General features: G+C 48.8%; 7 protein-coding genes across 7 annotated transcripts; 5 read left to right on the forward strand and 2 right to left on the reverse strand.

Moving 5' to 3' along the window:
- Window positions 1–2,753: 2,753 nt before the first annotated feature.
- Window positions 2,754–3,639, reverse strand: J056_001858 (Elongation factor 1-gamma; the record flags this gene model as incomplete). Its single annotated transcript, XM_009271486.1, has 2 exons — window positions 2,754–2,843; window positions 2,890–3,639. 2 exons carry the CDS (start codon window positions 3,637–3,639, stop codon window positions 2,754–2,756), a joined length of 840 nt encoding a protein of 279 aa, XP_009269761.1.
- Window positions 3,640–3,956: 317 nt separating this feature from the next.
- On the forward strand, window positions 3,957–4,948 carry J056_001859 (uncharacterized protein; the record flags this gene model as incomplete). The annotated part of the gene is made up of 2 exons (XM_009271487.1): window positions 3,957–4,369; window positions 4,429–4,948. The coding sequence occupies 2 exons, from the start codon at window positions 3,957–3,959 to the stop codon at window positions 4,946–4,948; spliced, it is 933 nt and encodes a 310-aa protein (XP_009269762.1).
- Window positions 4,949–5,081: 133 nt separating this feature from the next.
- On the reverse strand, window positions 5,082–6,326 carry J056_001860 (Origin recognition complex subunit 2; the record flags this gene model as incomplete). Its single annotated transcript, XM_009271488.1, has 1 exon — window positions 5,082–6,326. The coding sequence occupies one exon, from the start codon at window positions 6,324–6,326 to the stop codon at window positions 5,082–5,084; it is 1,245 nt and encodes a 414-aa protein (XP_009269763.1).
- A 27-nt stretch (window positions 6,327–6,353) lies between these two features.
- Window positions 6,354–7,526, forward strand: J056_001861 (uncharacterized protein; the record flags this gene model as incomplete). The annotated part of the gene is made up of 1 exon (XM_009271489.1): window positions 6,354–7,526. The coding sequence occupies one exon, from the start codon at window positions 6,354–6,356 to the stop codon at window positions 7,524–7,526; it is 1,173 nt and encodes a 390-aa protein (XP_009269764.1).
- Window positions 7,527–7,603: 77 nt separating this feature from the next.
- Window positions 7,604–10,030, forward strand: J056_001862 (3-phytase A; the record flags this gene model as incomplete). Its single annotated transcript, XM_009271490.1, has 10 exons — window positions 7,604–8,148; window positions 8,213–8,322; window positions 8,369–8,562; window positions 8,613–8,689; window positions 8,741–8,761; window positions 8,811–9,060; window positions 9,123–9,135; window positions 9,193–9,255; window positions 9,307–9,762; window positions 9,819–10,030. The coding sequence occupies 10 exons, from the start codon at window positions 7,604–7,606 to the stop codon at window positions 10,028–10,030; spliced, it is 1,941 nt and encodes a 646-aa protein (XP_009269765.1).
- A 144-nt stretch (window positions 10,031–10,174) lies between these two features.
- On the forward strand, window positions 10,175–11,813 carry J056_001863 (3-phytase A; the record flags this gene model as incomplete). Its single annotated transcript, XM_009271491.1, has 2 exons — window positions 10,175–11,114; window positions 11,161–11,813. The coding sequence occupies 2 exons, from the start codon at window positions 10,175–10,177 to the stop codon at window positions 11,811–11,813; spliced, it is 1,593 nt and encodes a 530-aa protein (XP_009269766.1).
- A 250-nt stretch (window positions 11,814–12,063) lies between these two features.
- On the forward strand, window positions 12,064–13,808 carry J056_001864 (3-phytase A; the record flags this gene model as incomplete). Its single annotated transcript, XM_009271492.1, has 2 exons — window positions 12,064–12,154; window positions 12,205–13,808. The coding sequence occupies 2 exons, from the start codon at window positions 12,064–12,066 to the stop codon at window positions 13,806–13,808; spliced, it is 1,695 nt and encodes a 564-aa protein (XP_009269767.1).
- Window positions 13,809–13,863: the final 55 nt, after the last annotated feature.

Genomic DNA, 13,863 nt, shown 5'->3' on the forward strand with positions numbered 1-13,863 from the left:
AATTACAGCTCGGAGACGGTCAATCGCTGGCAAAATTCAACATTCATTGTAATTTAAAGCTAAATAAACGCACAAAGTGCTCTTTTACAATTGAATCATCCCCTAATAATCACCAAATCACAAAGAAAAGTACGTTATCACAAATCGAGAATGACAAGCTTAATGTCGTGTTCGTCATAGCTCTGTGATTACAGCAAACGTGAGAAATATTGTTATCGTTTTTTAGCGATTGATTTTGTAATATATAATGGAGTGGGTTTAACGTGAATAGCGTTGTACGGCGCTCAGTAATTATTCAATCAGATGTGAAATGGCTCTCATAGTTTATTTTTTTGGAGTCGAAATATTTATTCCATTTTCCTTCCTGCCTTCTACGACGCCAATGCAACCTTAATCGTTTTCAAACCCCCATTGTTCGAGATTTCGAAATCCACTGTGAGGCCAAATCCCCGATTTCAAAGTTAGGTTGACCCCCATTTTTGTTTGCATGAATCGCATTCAATTAATTTGGAATGATCCGTCACAACAATTATATTTCCTTGGTTCCCCGTTTGAGTCCTATGGACCCTACGTGCCGGAAAATGTAAATCGTGTTTATAGAGACGAATACTTGGCATCTTTGGGTGATTGCACTCTAAATCAGCTATGAAAGCTTGGTTATATCAATGAGACGCATGAAGTTCCCCGTATTATCGTATAGCGTGCTCCAGTGGATGTCGGACTGCAACTTCTGAACGGCGTACAGAGCAAAATTGTTGCCTTAGGGATATAACTCTGGATGAATTGATAGAACTCGTTCAAGATTATCTATCAAGCTTTTGCCTTCGGAGATCGTCAAAATTTGTAAAGCAACCATCCGAATGATGGGTGGTAGTGGAGAAATCAAACTCAATGGATATTTTAACCTGAGCGTATGCTCGATATGAGAATAGCTAAGAAAATCCGAGAATACCATAAATCGATGCTTTTGCTAAATTGTTCATTTTGTCCATATGTAGTATCGCTGCGTTCGTCTTCTCAATTACTTACTTGGTCGTTGCAGGGCTATGTGAGCAGATCTAATTAATTAAAGTAATCCATACTGCTGCAGGCATCTTTTCTAATAAAATAGCTTGATAATTTATACTGAATTATGTATGGGCAGCTCTAATGCCAAAAAATAAAAGAGAAATTGCTATAGACTTTATACGTATTGATGATCACAACAGCTGCCCGTGAATATTAAAATGCGTATGTCCACTCAAATTGTTTGCTACATGTTGTTGTTGACTAATCGAGACAATGAGATTGTTGTGAGACATCGACCTGGACGCTCCCCTCAATTCTTTCCTCTCCTTTAGTAATAAAAAGCACAGAACATCAAGCGAATAGGTATAAGAAGTCTTCTTGGTTTGCAGATGAGGCGAACTAGAACCAGATATACTCAAATGACAAGGCAAGGCTGTTTCAAGCAGATTACCGCCTGGTCGACAATAAGTCTTTTGGATACAATATGTATCAATCTAATTAAGAATTCAATCTTGCCTTGGGGTTGGAGTATTTTGGGTTCTTGTTAGCCTGCTTTGAAAACTAGGCAGATTTCTTATAATGCTTGTGCTTTTCGTCAATGTTAAGTTTCAAATAGAAACCCGGTCTAAATGGAGATTTTAGGTCGATTTATGAAATGCATGTGATGGTTATCCACCAAATCCCTGTCTTTAAGGTGTAAGAGTCGAGAGTGAAACTTTTAGTAAAGAAAGTAGGTTATCGTGTAATAAGATATTCCTATATTCATCTTATGTTTCTAGTTAAAGGCTATATGTTGATTTCCAGATATTCTGGTAGAAACAATGTCCTTTATTCATGGTCTCGTAACGTGTGTAACATTGATTTTAAGAAAGCACTGATACGACTCGATTTTGGTAAACACAAAATGTAAGGCTAGTGCCATTATGAATGATCGTAGTTTTGACATACATGAAATAAGTCTCGACTGCTGGGTAGATTTAGTCGAACATTCTGTCCATTTTATAACATAACATCGCTTAGTCAAATATCATCAATAAAGCTGCACTAGAAAGTGATCAATGGATGAGATTGTAAAATTTACTGGTCTAAAGGCTGCCTCTTACAAGTTAACTAGGACAGCTTTACCTAGGCAGTTTATTCTCGTTCTAAAGAAAGAACTCTTCTTGCCGAAGAAAGTCCAGCCTAGTTATTTGATGCATCTCCAGTAAGTCGCAACGGAGCTCGGTGGTCTAATTTTATGGGCGCACCTGAGCCCCGATACCTACCTCTAGTGGAAATGTTTGAAAAGATTGTCTCAAATGGAGCAGGGCTTTAACGCAAGAGGTGTCGATTATTCCGATTATAGGTTCTCCAGCGTTGCTTCGATTTGCTTTCATCTGCTCCCATCTGTGAACCTTCTACCTCTCGTGGCTCGAACAGTGCAGCGAGTCGTGCATGGAAAGAGATGCGATGAAGGAGTGACAGCGATAGGATTAGGAGAAGACGTGTGCATCCCCATCATCATTCTCCATTTCATGTAGTAAAACACATGAGATATTCATACGAAACAACGCAATACGAAACAACGCACAAGACACAGGTGGTGCACGATCTAGCCAGGTCAGCACTACACAAGCTAGATATTCTTCCTAGCGCGTGTTATTTCCCTCCAACACCAATACAACGTAGATTTTTAATAGCCAGAGTAGAAATGTATGAGGCGGTACATGTCTCACACCCATGGTGTAAATCTTCCATTTCGCAGTTTATTTCAAGATTTTGCCATCTACACACTCCTTGCCATTGCTGACGAGATCCCATGCCATGACACCCTCGAAGAATGCCTTATCGTCCGCCTTTTATATGTTAGTTGACACGCATGTGAAGACGGAAAATACTCACATTGTTCAAGTCAAGAGGGCTGTATGCGTATGATTCCCAGTCAGGAGCAGCCTTAATGAGGCTCAGATAATCTTCACCACGGCAGATGAAGAGGCTGAATTTGTAGCTTTCGAGGTATTGGATATCGCCAAAGATAGGGCTAATGACGTGGTTGTGGGCGATAGACTTGTAGTGTCTAAGGGTGTGTGGGTACTTGGCCCTCATAGATGCGTCAATGACGTGCAAGTATGCGAAGCGGAGGATGGAGGCAACGGTGATGTCAGCGAGGGTGATACGCTCACCGACGAGGAAAGTGCGAGACTTGAGGACGGATTCGAGGGCGTTGAGAGCTCTCTCCAAAGCAGGGAATGCAGCGTCACTGGCTGGCTTGATTGGCTGCATGAAGCCGAGGTTCATGTAGGCTGGCTGAGAGACAGGGAAGAAGATGTCAGTCTCAGCGAACATGACCCATTGCTGGATGAGAGCTGCATCGGCTGGAGACTTGCCGAGAAGACCAGTTGAGTCGTTGAGAGAGGCAAGGTACCAGGAAATGGCGGCAGTTTGAGAAAGCTTAAGGGACTTATCGGCTGACTCAAATGTCGGAACCTTTCCTGAAGGGAACTTTGCCAAGTACTCAGGAGTCTTGTTGGTGCTGCCAAATTCAAAGGCAGGGGTGTCCACCTTCAAATCGTTGTAGGCTGCCACTGCAAGGCATCTGATAGCTCTGTAGCTGCCTGGGTAGGTGTAAATTGAACCGACTGATGAAGACATGCTCGTGCTCGTTGGTGGTGCGGGAGAGGAGAAGGTGGACAAGTCAAAATAAGTTAAAAATTTGTATTTCAAGGGGTTTCCAGTGGTATTCAAGGGCGTGGGGTGGTTTATGTAGGTGTAGCATCTGGGCTGTCACTGTCAGCCGTTATTTGCAAGTGAAAATATTCATTTGATGGGATACAAGGGTGTACTGGATTTAAGGAAAGAGAGTAACCGCTATCCTAAATATTTTACTTCCAGTAATCAATTTACAAGTAAAATATTCACGCCTATCCATACCACTCAACTCTCTTTACGCGGATTCTATCATCACATAAATGAACAAGAACTTTGGGAGATCTTCAGATATTTTAATGGGGGAAATGGAGCACGGTTATTCCCATGACAACCACTTCGATCCAGCCGCTGATTTCAACAACCTCGGTCCACGCTACGTCCCTTTCTTCCCCCAAGCGGACAGCCATCCGGGAACGCCAGCGACGGAGCACACACAGCTCACTCACGATGGCAGTGAGGCTGGCAAGGATGACAAGGACGGGATGCTCACTGTCCCCGCGATGGGCGCTGATTGGCACGCAGACGAGCTCAAAGGTATATCGAAATCCCACCGCCGCAAAGAAGCAAACTGGGATCGTAAGCGTGCCGCGAAAGGCTGGTTCCGGGGCCAGCGCAAGTGCTGTGGCATAAGCAGGAAGACGGCGGTATTTATGGCATTTGGGGGAATAATAAGGTGGGCATTCAGTCGTTGTCGGTGGTATGAGTGATGGCTTACTCTCTTCCTCTTCACAGCCTTATCCTTCTACTCTATTTCCTCATTCCGCGCACACCCACTTTCACTTTTAGATCAACTGTTCTCAACCTGGAGGACGAGGATAGCCCTAGCTTCCTAACGTATCCCACGGCTAACTTCTCGTTTGACGGCAGCGTGGCAGTCTCGCTAGACACCACGACCAGCTGGATACCCATCACCGTTAAACACCTCGACGCGACCGTATACGACGCTGTTACAAATACTAAAGTGGGCGAGGGCGGGTTCAAGAAAAGCAAATCCTATAGTCGAGATAACGATATACACGTCGATGTACCCGTGCACTTCTCCTACGAGGCATCCGATGACAGCGATCCGACGTGGAGTGATTGGCACGACGCTTGCAAACATCAGTGGAAGGGACAGCCACCGCCTACGACACTCTCTATCAGACTCAAGTTGGATATGCAGATACAGGGACTAACCAAGACAACGACAGTGTCTCAGTCTTCCGACAGTGACGTCGCATGTCCATTTGAATTGTCAGCTGATTCGCCATAAGCAGGTTGGGTGCATCAGGTATTTCTAGGATATCAACTACCTAATATATCGAACAATGAACAACGAACAATGAACAATTTTCACTTATTTGCAGTCATAATAAATACATTGTAATGCATGGTTTTAAATCACTCTAATCACCATCCTCCAAGGTCCTCCTCAACGAGCGCTGGTCGAGTGGTATCCAGATATACTGCTCGGGACCGTCGACGTGAGTGTTAGAAGGCGGAGAAGACGACGATTGAATGAGGCCGTGATCTCTAAACTCAGCCAAAGCGGCCTCGAAAGCGTCTTCCGAGGTAGCGATAAAGGATTGTTTAGCCATGCTGACTAGAGCGTGTCTCGGGGAGGCGTGAGAGGGGGTTAAGGTGGTAGAGGTATTTTGGGCAGTAGCGTCGCTCTTTTCACCCTCGCTGCATCTCTCCAACTGCAATTGAGCGATAGCTACGAACAATCTACGAGCGCGATCGGGCACACTGGCGATAACGTGTCTAGCTCCGCTAACAGTGGGTACGATACCAGTGCTGCTTGCGGCCTGCGAGCTGTGCAAGAGGGATGTAGCGCGCTGAGCCATTTCCATGAGATGCGGTTCAAGGGTGGAGAGATCGTGCCACAGCCACGGCAGCCCAACAGCGGCATCGTGAGCCGGGAAGAGAAGAGGAGCATTGAGATGGTCGACTGAGGCCACTACGCTGATGCGCTCACTCCCCAACACCCGCTTTAACTTGTCTACATCGACGTTCTTGCGCGCGTGCAAGGTGAGCGCATCCATACTGTGCAATACTGCCACTATGCGAGGCGTGGATGCGCGCGAGTATTGCAGTTGTACGCTGCGCATCAGCTCGTCTGTGGGTGTGCTGGATGGAATTGAGCTTTTCTGATGTACCGCTAATAACCCCTCTAACACACCGCGAAAAGTGATAGACGGGTTGAAGGCATCGATAGTGATTACATCATACTCCCCAGATAGCTCCCGCACAAAATCATCTATTGCCCCCCGCTTGCTGCCGAAGCCGGTGAAAATTAGTGGGCGGTGGAGAAGAAATAGCTCAGCTTTCCATTGGAGGTAGCGGCGTTTATGGGATTGGCGGGGTACACAGGGCTTTTGAGGGGCATTCTCAAGTGCGGTGCGTGTTTCCTTGGCTGTAAGTGGCGGGTAAGGGAAAAGAGAATTACTGGGTCTAGCAGGGATATTCTGGTATTGAAAGTAGACATCAGAGGTGGTAGGAGTTATGATTGGCTTGCTGGGTGTGGCATCCGTGGAATTGGTGAGATCCTCGTTGTCCTCACTGCCCCAATCATCCTCAGAATTAATTGGTTGAATTTTCCCATCATCGGGTAGAAGCTGCATAATATTCGTATTCCGCTCCTTAACCATCTTCCCTCTTGGTCGTTTACTTGCAACATGTCATCATCGCCTGAACCCGAATTAATCTACGATAGTGGTAGTGATGGTTATAATCAGCTTGATAACGATAACGATAACGATAACGATAACGAGCATTTTAATCCGGGCTCCGGAGGTTTATTGCCTGGGGATGTGGATTTACAGAAAGATACACACGACAACGCAGACGTCAACGAGGAAAATGAAAATTATAACACCCATATTCAAGACACAGACATTCCACTCCCCACACTCCCCTCCCTCAAGAGAAAAGCTATGGACGAAGCCAGCGATAGCCCTTCAAAGCTCACGAAAGCAAAAGCACATACCAATGCGCTTGACTCAGCTCAACGCCCTCGACAGTCAAAACCAGCTGAAGAAGAATCACCCTTCTGGCCCAAAGCTGAGAGCAGAAACAGCCAAACTAAATTCAAGAGACAGAGTTTAGTTGGTGTAAGTGGTGATGGAGGTGATGGTAGAATCGATGCTGATGGCGATACCACCGGTGGCAATTCAAGACTTAAGCAGCTTTTCGCTATCGGCGATGCTCCACGCTCCCCTCGAACGGAGGTACTAAACAAACGGTTTCAGCATCAGAACCAGGACCAGCATAAAAATCACGATCAAGATCACGACAAGGAAAACCCATTCTATGATGCATTTGTAGACGTACACGAGCATCCTCATCACAACTACGGTGAAGATTTTCATTCTGATAGTACAACTGATCCACGTCCTGTCATTGTCAAGCACGAATCAGACGTTGGTGCTGTGCGAGGCTGGTCACCTGGTGAAGATGAGAATGAGAATGAGAATGAGAGCGAGAGCGATAGTGATCATCACAGCGAGGATGATAGCCAACGCATCAATAATTACATGCGTAGAAACAAGCAACGTGAGGATGATGATAATCTCAATGGCTTCACAATATACACTCAAGACGATGCTCAAATCACCCGCAATTCACAGCACTCGCTCAACGCAGCCCAGAAATTGAAACAGACGATTGAAAATGTCCACATCGTCTCTCTCGATGCTCTGATGGAGGCTAGCAGCGAGTCAGCGCAATTCCTAGACTCGTCTGCAGCACCACTCAAACGTCTATCTAATATAATGGCTGAACATTCACGCTGGATTGAAACATTCGTGAGAGTGGTAGACCAGAAGAAGCACAACGAAGCTATATTGTAGATTATTATGTTGTATTATTTATTTTTCATTTCCCTAGTGTTGTTACCATGCCCATCGCTTTATCTCCATCTTCCATCATGTCACACCGACCCAGCGCCGACAACGGCCCATTGCTCCCGCAACACAACCGCGATGACGACGATGGCGATAAGGATGTGATATTCGACGAAGCGGCGCCTTTGAACGGGAGTCCTGGCGGCACGCACAACCGGACCCGCAGGCAGAAATGGCAGTCTCCTCGATCCAAGAATATAATGGTAATCTCAGGCTGTCTGTTTATAATCCCGATATTGTGTCTGCTAAGTCCGCTCTTGGCGCTCGACACACTCGTACCACATCCCCCGCAAGAAGCACACGCACCCAAACACCACTTCTCCCTGACTGATGCCAAGTCTGACGCCGGCTCACATACGCAGGACCACCGCCCGTGGCCCACGGACGACGGTTTCCCATCTGAGCCATTCAGGACCGATCTCGGTGACGTTGGCGGTACTCAGACTGGCGCAGAAGCTTTCATCGTACAGACTGCAGCTGCTTATCCACTCGAATCTGCCCTTAATCCCGCTATCGTTAAGCCTACTGCTAAGGATGCTCGCGGACCTGATGATTTTGACGTTTTGAGGTGGGAAATGGGTTTTATTGGGGGAATCCTACTGACGCTGTCATTCCACATTCAAAACTATCAGACACCTAGGCCCCCTCACGCCTTACACCTCTTCGCCTAATTACCTCCCAACCACTCCACTCGCGCCTGACACCTGTCAGGTCGAGGAGGTGCATATGCTACACAGACACGGTGTGTGAGGGTGTTTGATATGTGATGGACGTTGACTCTTTTACAGGATCGAGGTACCCCACGCCGAACTCAATGCCGCTTAGATTTTCCGATAAATTGTCCGCGGCTGTGAAAGAAGCGTATGATTCAGACTATAACATTGGCTTCCACGGCGAGCTAGCATTTCTCAACGAGTGGAAGTATGCACTTGGAGAAGCCATTCTCACTCCAGTGGGTAGATGGCAGCTCTACAATTCCGGTGTAGGTGAAGGGTCACGAATGGAATTTTATGTGTCTCACACCGCTCACAGGCTGGTTTCCGACTAAAATACGGCCATCTCCTCACCAAACTTACAGAACACAAGCCAGTATTCCGTACAACGACGCAGTGAGTGGGTGCTTTATTTTACTTTATCACTCACACCCACTCCCACTTTAGAGACCGCATGTATAAATCAGCGTGGGTGTCTTGTCAGCGTGCGACTAAGCCCCCATTCACACTCTCACAGCATCAACTGGCTCGCAGGTTTCTTCGGCGTCGAGAGCTGGCAGGAAGAGTCGCACCTAAGCATCATGCATGAAGCAAGTGGATACAATAACACCCTCGCCCCGTGGGAGATTTGCCCGCGCGAGGATTCATACCAAAGCAAAGCGCATGTCGGCAAATGGAGGAATAAGTACCTCCGCAATGCGCTAAAACGCCTCAACAAATTAGCTTTTGGGTATGAGTTTGAAATTGGCGATGTTTTTGCAATGCAGGTGAGTGTACTTTCATCTTTTCAAATTGCAACTGACGTCATCTTTGTTTTTGATATCGATAGGAATTGTGTGCTTGTGGGTGGTTGATTAGAGTTTAGTGTTGCGCTTGCTCATTACTTACTCATCCCCCAGACGAGACAGTATCACTCGGATACAGTGAATTTTGCCACCTATTCACTAAGCAGGAATGGGAGGGTGAGTGGTCTTTCTGCTTTTATCTAGTACACGCCCTGACATTTTCACCAGGCTATGACTACTCATGGGATCTGCAATTCTACTATGACGCCGGCTTCGGTAGCCCCACAGCGCGCGCACAGGGGCTGGGATGGGTTGAAGAGACTCTCGCGCGCATCACCAAGCAGACGCCTGCGCCATATGACTCGACTACCAACTCCACACTCAATGAGGACCCCGTCACATTCCCCCTCGATATGCCAATGTACACGGATTTCACACACGATACCGTCATAGCAAATGTCGTTGCCGCGCTCAACCTCACCCAATTCGCAGCTCCTCTGCCATCTAATCGCATTCCGCGCCCTTCGCGTCATAGCAGTCGTTGGCGTACTTCACATATTTCGCCTTTCGCGGGTAATCTCGTCGTGCAGGTCCTGAGTTGTGACGGGGGCGAGGGTATTAGTGATGTGAGTGAAAAAGAGGACGCTTGGGAAATCACAAAAACACATAAGGTGCCACGTGCAGGTGAGTGTAGTTGTAGCATTGACCGAGGAACACTAACACTGATACCCGCTCTTTAGGCAGATACATCCGTCTTGCGCTCAACGACGCCGTACACGACTTGTCGGGTTTGGGCTGTCCATTCGATGACGAGGGCTTGTGTCCGTTGGACACTTTCACAGATGCACTCAACAGGGTGAGAGAAGAGGTGGATTTCGAGGGAGATTGCCACGGAAAGTGGGATATGGGGGCAAACGATCATGTCTCCAGCGGTCGCCCGCCTGTGCAATAGCGTTGGTAAATTAGTGCGTTAGACAAAGTACCATGGTTGCCACGCCCATGCTTACGAGATTTTTTGTATTTTTCAAACGTAAAAATCATAGTGATGATCATTGTTCGGAATATCCGCCATCAACTATACACTCGACATCGTGCAATGAGAGCAGCACTAGTAGTAGCAGCTTCGTTGCTAGCAGTATCGCGCGGGGAAAGCCAAGCATCTATACCCGCATACAACCTCGACCAGCCGTACCGGGGGAGTGTATCTGACGGGACACCGGCACAGCTGGGAGTGAATCCTCCTCAAAGCGTTTCCTATCCATACACGACAGATTATCCAAGCATCCTCGTACGTCCAGTGGCGCAAGACGCCGAGAATGCCACCGAATTCGACGTGATGGGGGAGTGGGGAGTGAACATGCCCTACAAATCAGCACCATCCTTAATACACAACACTTCCCCATTCCCACCGCCCATGTGCACCGTTGCGGGAGTGACGCTGCTGCAGCGACACGGCGAGCGCTATCCGTCGTCGTGGGACCAGGCGCGCGACGCTGCTGAGGCGATTAAGGGGCTGCGTAACGGTAACGACGAGCTTAATCACGCTCAGGTTCACTTTACCGGCGAGCTTGCCTTCCTCAACAATTACACTTATCCACTCGGCAAAAGCAAACTTACTTCGGTCGGCAGGCAAACGATGTATGAGCGCGGTGTGCATTTCGCTGTGCTCTATGGAGCTCTAGTGGATGGAAGGGGCGAGGACGATGGGCACGATCAGTACAACCAGCACAAAATGGTAGTGCGCACGACCACCGAGCAGCGCATGTTCAGCTCTGCAATCCTCTTCCTGCACGGACTGTTCGGCGAGGAGTGGGAGGAGCACGCGCAGCTTGTCCAGCAGATTGAAGAGGACGGCTTCAACTCCACTCTCAACGTCTGGAATACGTGCAACAGGCCAGATGCAGATCAGGGCGATCCGCGCAAGGATCATTGGCAGGCTATATACCTTCAAAGCGCTGTTGATAGGCTTTCGGAGATGGTCGTGCACGCCAATTTCACTATCGCAGATGTGGCGGGTATGCAGGATCTATGTGCATGTGAGTGTTGGGTGTTGTTGGTCCGTCAATTCACTGACACCCTTAGACGAGACAATCGCACTGGGCTACTCTGCCTTCTGCTCTCTCTTCACTAAGGACGAGTGGATGGGCTATGGGTATGGATACGACTTGTATCACTATGGTGACGCTGGCTTTGGCGGTCCTGTCGCTAAAGCGAGTGGTTTAGGCTGGGTAGAAGAGCTGCTCGCGCGACTTACCAACGATCGCGCTAATGTGGCGTACCATAGCTCCACTAACTCCACGCTGGATACAGATCCTAAGACATTTCCCACAGACCAGCCCGTCAATATTGATTTTACACACGATGTGACTATTGGCGAGGTGGTAACTGCGCTCAACCTCACGCAATTTGCTCGTCCACTGTCTCAAGACTATATTACAGAAGAGCAGACACGCTGGAAATCGAACGCTATCAGCCCATTTGCTGCAAACTTGCTCGTCCAAACGCTGTCATGCGACGGTGCACAGTATGCAAGGGTAGTCCTCAATGACGCTGTTCAGCCTCTAGATGGATTGGGTGAGTGTGCCGGTGATGGTCAGTCTGCACTGGGATTGTGCAGCATGGACACTTTCATCGAGGCTCTCCGCCAAGTTAAAACAGAAATAGATTTTACTTTTGACTGTTTTGGTGATTTTAATAACACCCACGTTGTCCATAATGGCGTGCCTGAGCTGTAATGAAAATTCAGTTTTATTTTGTGTCTCAATATTGTGATGGTGGTCGTGCCTGGATTATATTGTTTGGATCTTTGGGTCGCACAGAGGACATTGCTATTTAGAGCTCCTACTCACCTACTTATCCCGCATTTGGAACGGCACGTGCGTTCTGCATTCAGGCTAATCCGCCACGACCAACGTGTGACCAAATTGACGCACGGGGGATACCATTATACTTAAATAGCGAGCAATTCTTTTGGAAGCCATCACAATGAAGACAGCGATACAATTGGCAGTAGTTGCGGCACTCGCCGGAGCGACACCGCTCAAGCAATTCGAGACACACAACGCACTCAACCAGCGTGAGTTTATGAATTTTGACATCTACATTGTGCAACACTGACATTTCCAGGCGCAACCGCAATCAGCGCAGCCGGAAGTCACACATCGGATAGTACACCATGGCCCACTGAGGATGGGTACGAGAACCCCGCGTACGCACTTGATCAAGGACACCGCGGCGCAACACCAACGGGGGTCGAGCCAGCAGCGATACAGACGGCGCCAGTAGGCAGCTATCCTTACGTCAAGCAACCAGCTTCAGGGGTGTACAAACCGCGTGCGCGTGACGCTGCCTCAGCAGCAGAGTTCGATGTAACGGGACACTGGGGAGTGCTCACACCGTATCGATCCGCACCGGCAATTCTCGACTCCTCCCCGCTCCCTCCACCCGGGTGCAGTGTCGATGGGATAAACGTCGTGCACCGCCACGGATCGCGCTACCCTACGCCTTCAGCGAATCCGGCGAAATTCGCAGAGAAGCTGTCCAAGGCGGTTGCCGACTCGAACAACACTGTTGAGTTCACAGGCGAAATTGAGTTCATGGCGGAATGGACGTACAAGCTCGGCAGTGCGATACTGACCCCGATCGGCCGCACAGAGGAGAGTGACAGCGGTTCGAGCTTCCGCACCAACTACGGCTATCTGCTGAACGGGTTCACGGAGCACAAGCCAGTTTTCCGCACGACAACGCAATCACGCATGCTACACAGTGCCGAAGAGTTCCTCAGCGGGTTCTTCGGCGTGGATGAGTGGGAAACGAATGCGCATCTGGTGCAGATCATCGAGGACAGCGGTGGATTCAACAACACTCTCACACCCTACCAGACATGCGAGAACGGGGGTGTGAGCTCGCAGGGTAGTGCGCGGGCCCAGCAGTGGTACTACCGCTACCTCCAGCCCGCCCAAGCACGTTTAAATGCCCAAACTACAAATTTTCACTTGACGCTCGATGATGTGTATGCACTGCAGGATACTTGCGCGTACGAGACTGTGGCATTGGGCTACTCGCAGTTCTGCCACCTCTTCACGCGCGCTGAATGGGAAGGGTACGAGTATGCGGCGGATCTCACCCATTACGGCAACGACTCCTTCGGTAGCCCGCTCGCACGCGCGCGGGGGCTCGGCTGGGTGCAGGAGCTCCTCTACCGCCTGACGGGCGATAGAGAGGCACTGGCAAAGCCGTCGACCATCAACTCTACCCTCGACGCTAACCCAGAAACGCTGCCACTGCAGCCTATCAATATCGATTTCAGCCACGATGTCGTCCTCGCTAACATCCTCACGGCACTTAACCTCACCCACCTCGATACTCCTCTGGGCACGCACCATGTGGCGGAGTACTCCAAGGATAACTTGCGCTGGGTCACCTCCCACCTCATTCCGTTCGCATCCAACATCGTCGTCCAATCACTCAGCTGCTACGACACGCCGTTTAATAGAATCGTCGTCAATGACGCTGTTCACCCCCTCAATGGCATCGAGGGCTGCGAGGAGAACGAGCACGGCTTGTGCGCGAGAGAGCAGTTCGTTGGGGGCTTGTGGAAGATAGTCGACGAGATCGACTACGCCGAAGCGTGCAACGGCGATGTGGCTGATGAGCTGGTCAGTCATGGCGTGCCCGAACACGATTATGGCAAGGACAAGAACAAGGAGCAAAGTGCAGTGCATGAGTAAGACAAGAGACCTAGAAAGTAAGAACAAGTAAGACGTAAGACGGAAGATGTGGCGG

This window comes from Wallemia ichthyophaga (assembly GCF_000400465.1).
Source record: "Wallemia ichthyophaga EXF-994 unplaced genomic scaffold scaffold19, whole genome shotgun sequence".
Classification (NCBI taxonomy): Eukaryota; Fungi; Basidiomycota; class Wallemiomycetes; order Wallemiales; family Wallemiaceae; genus Wallemia; species Wallemia ichthyophaga.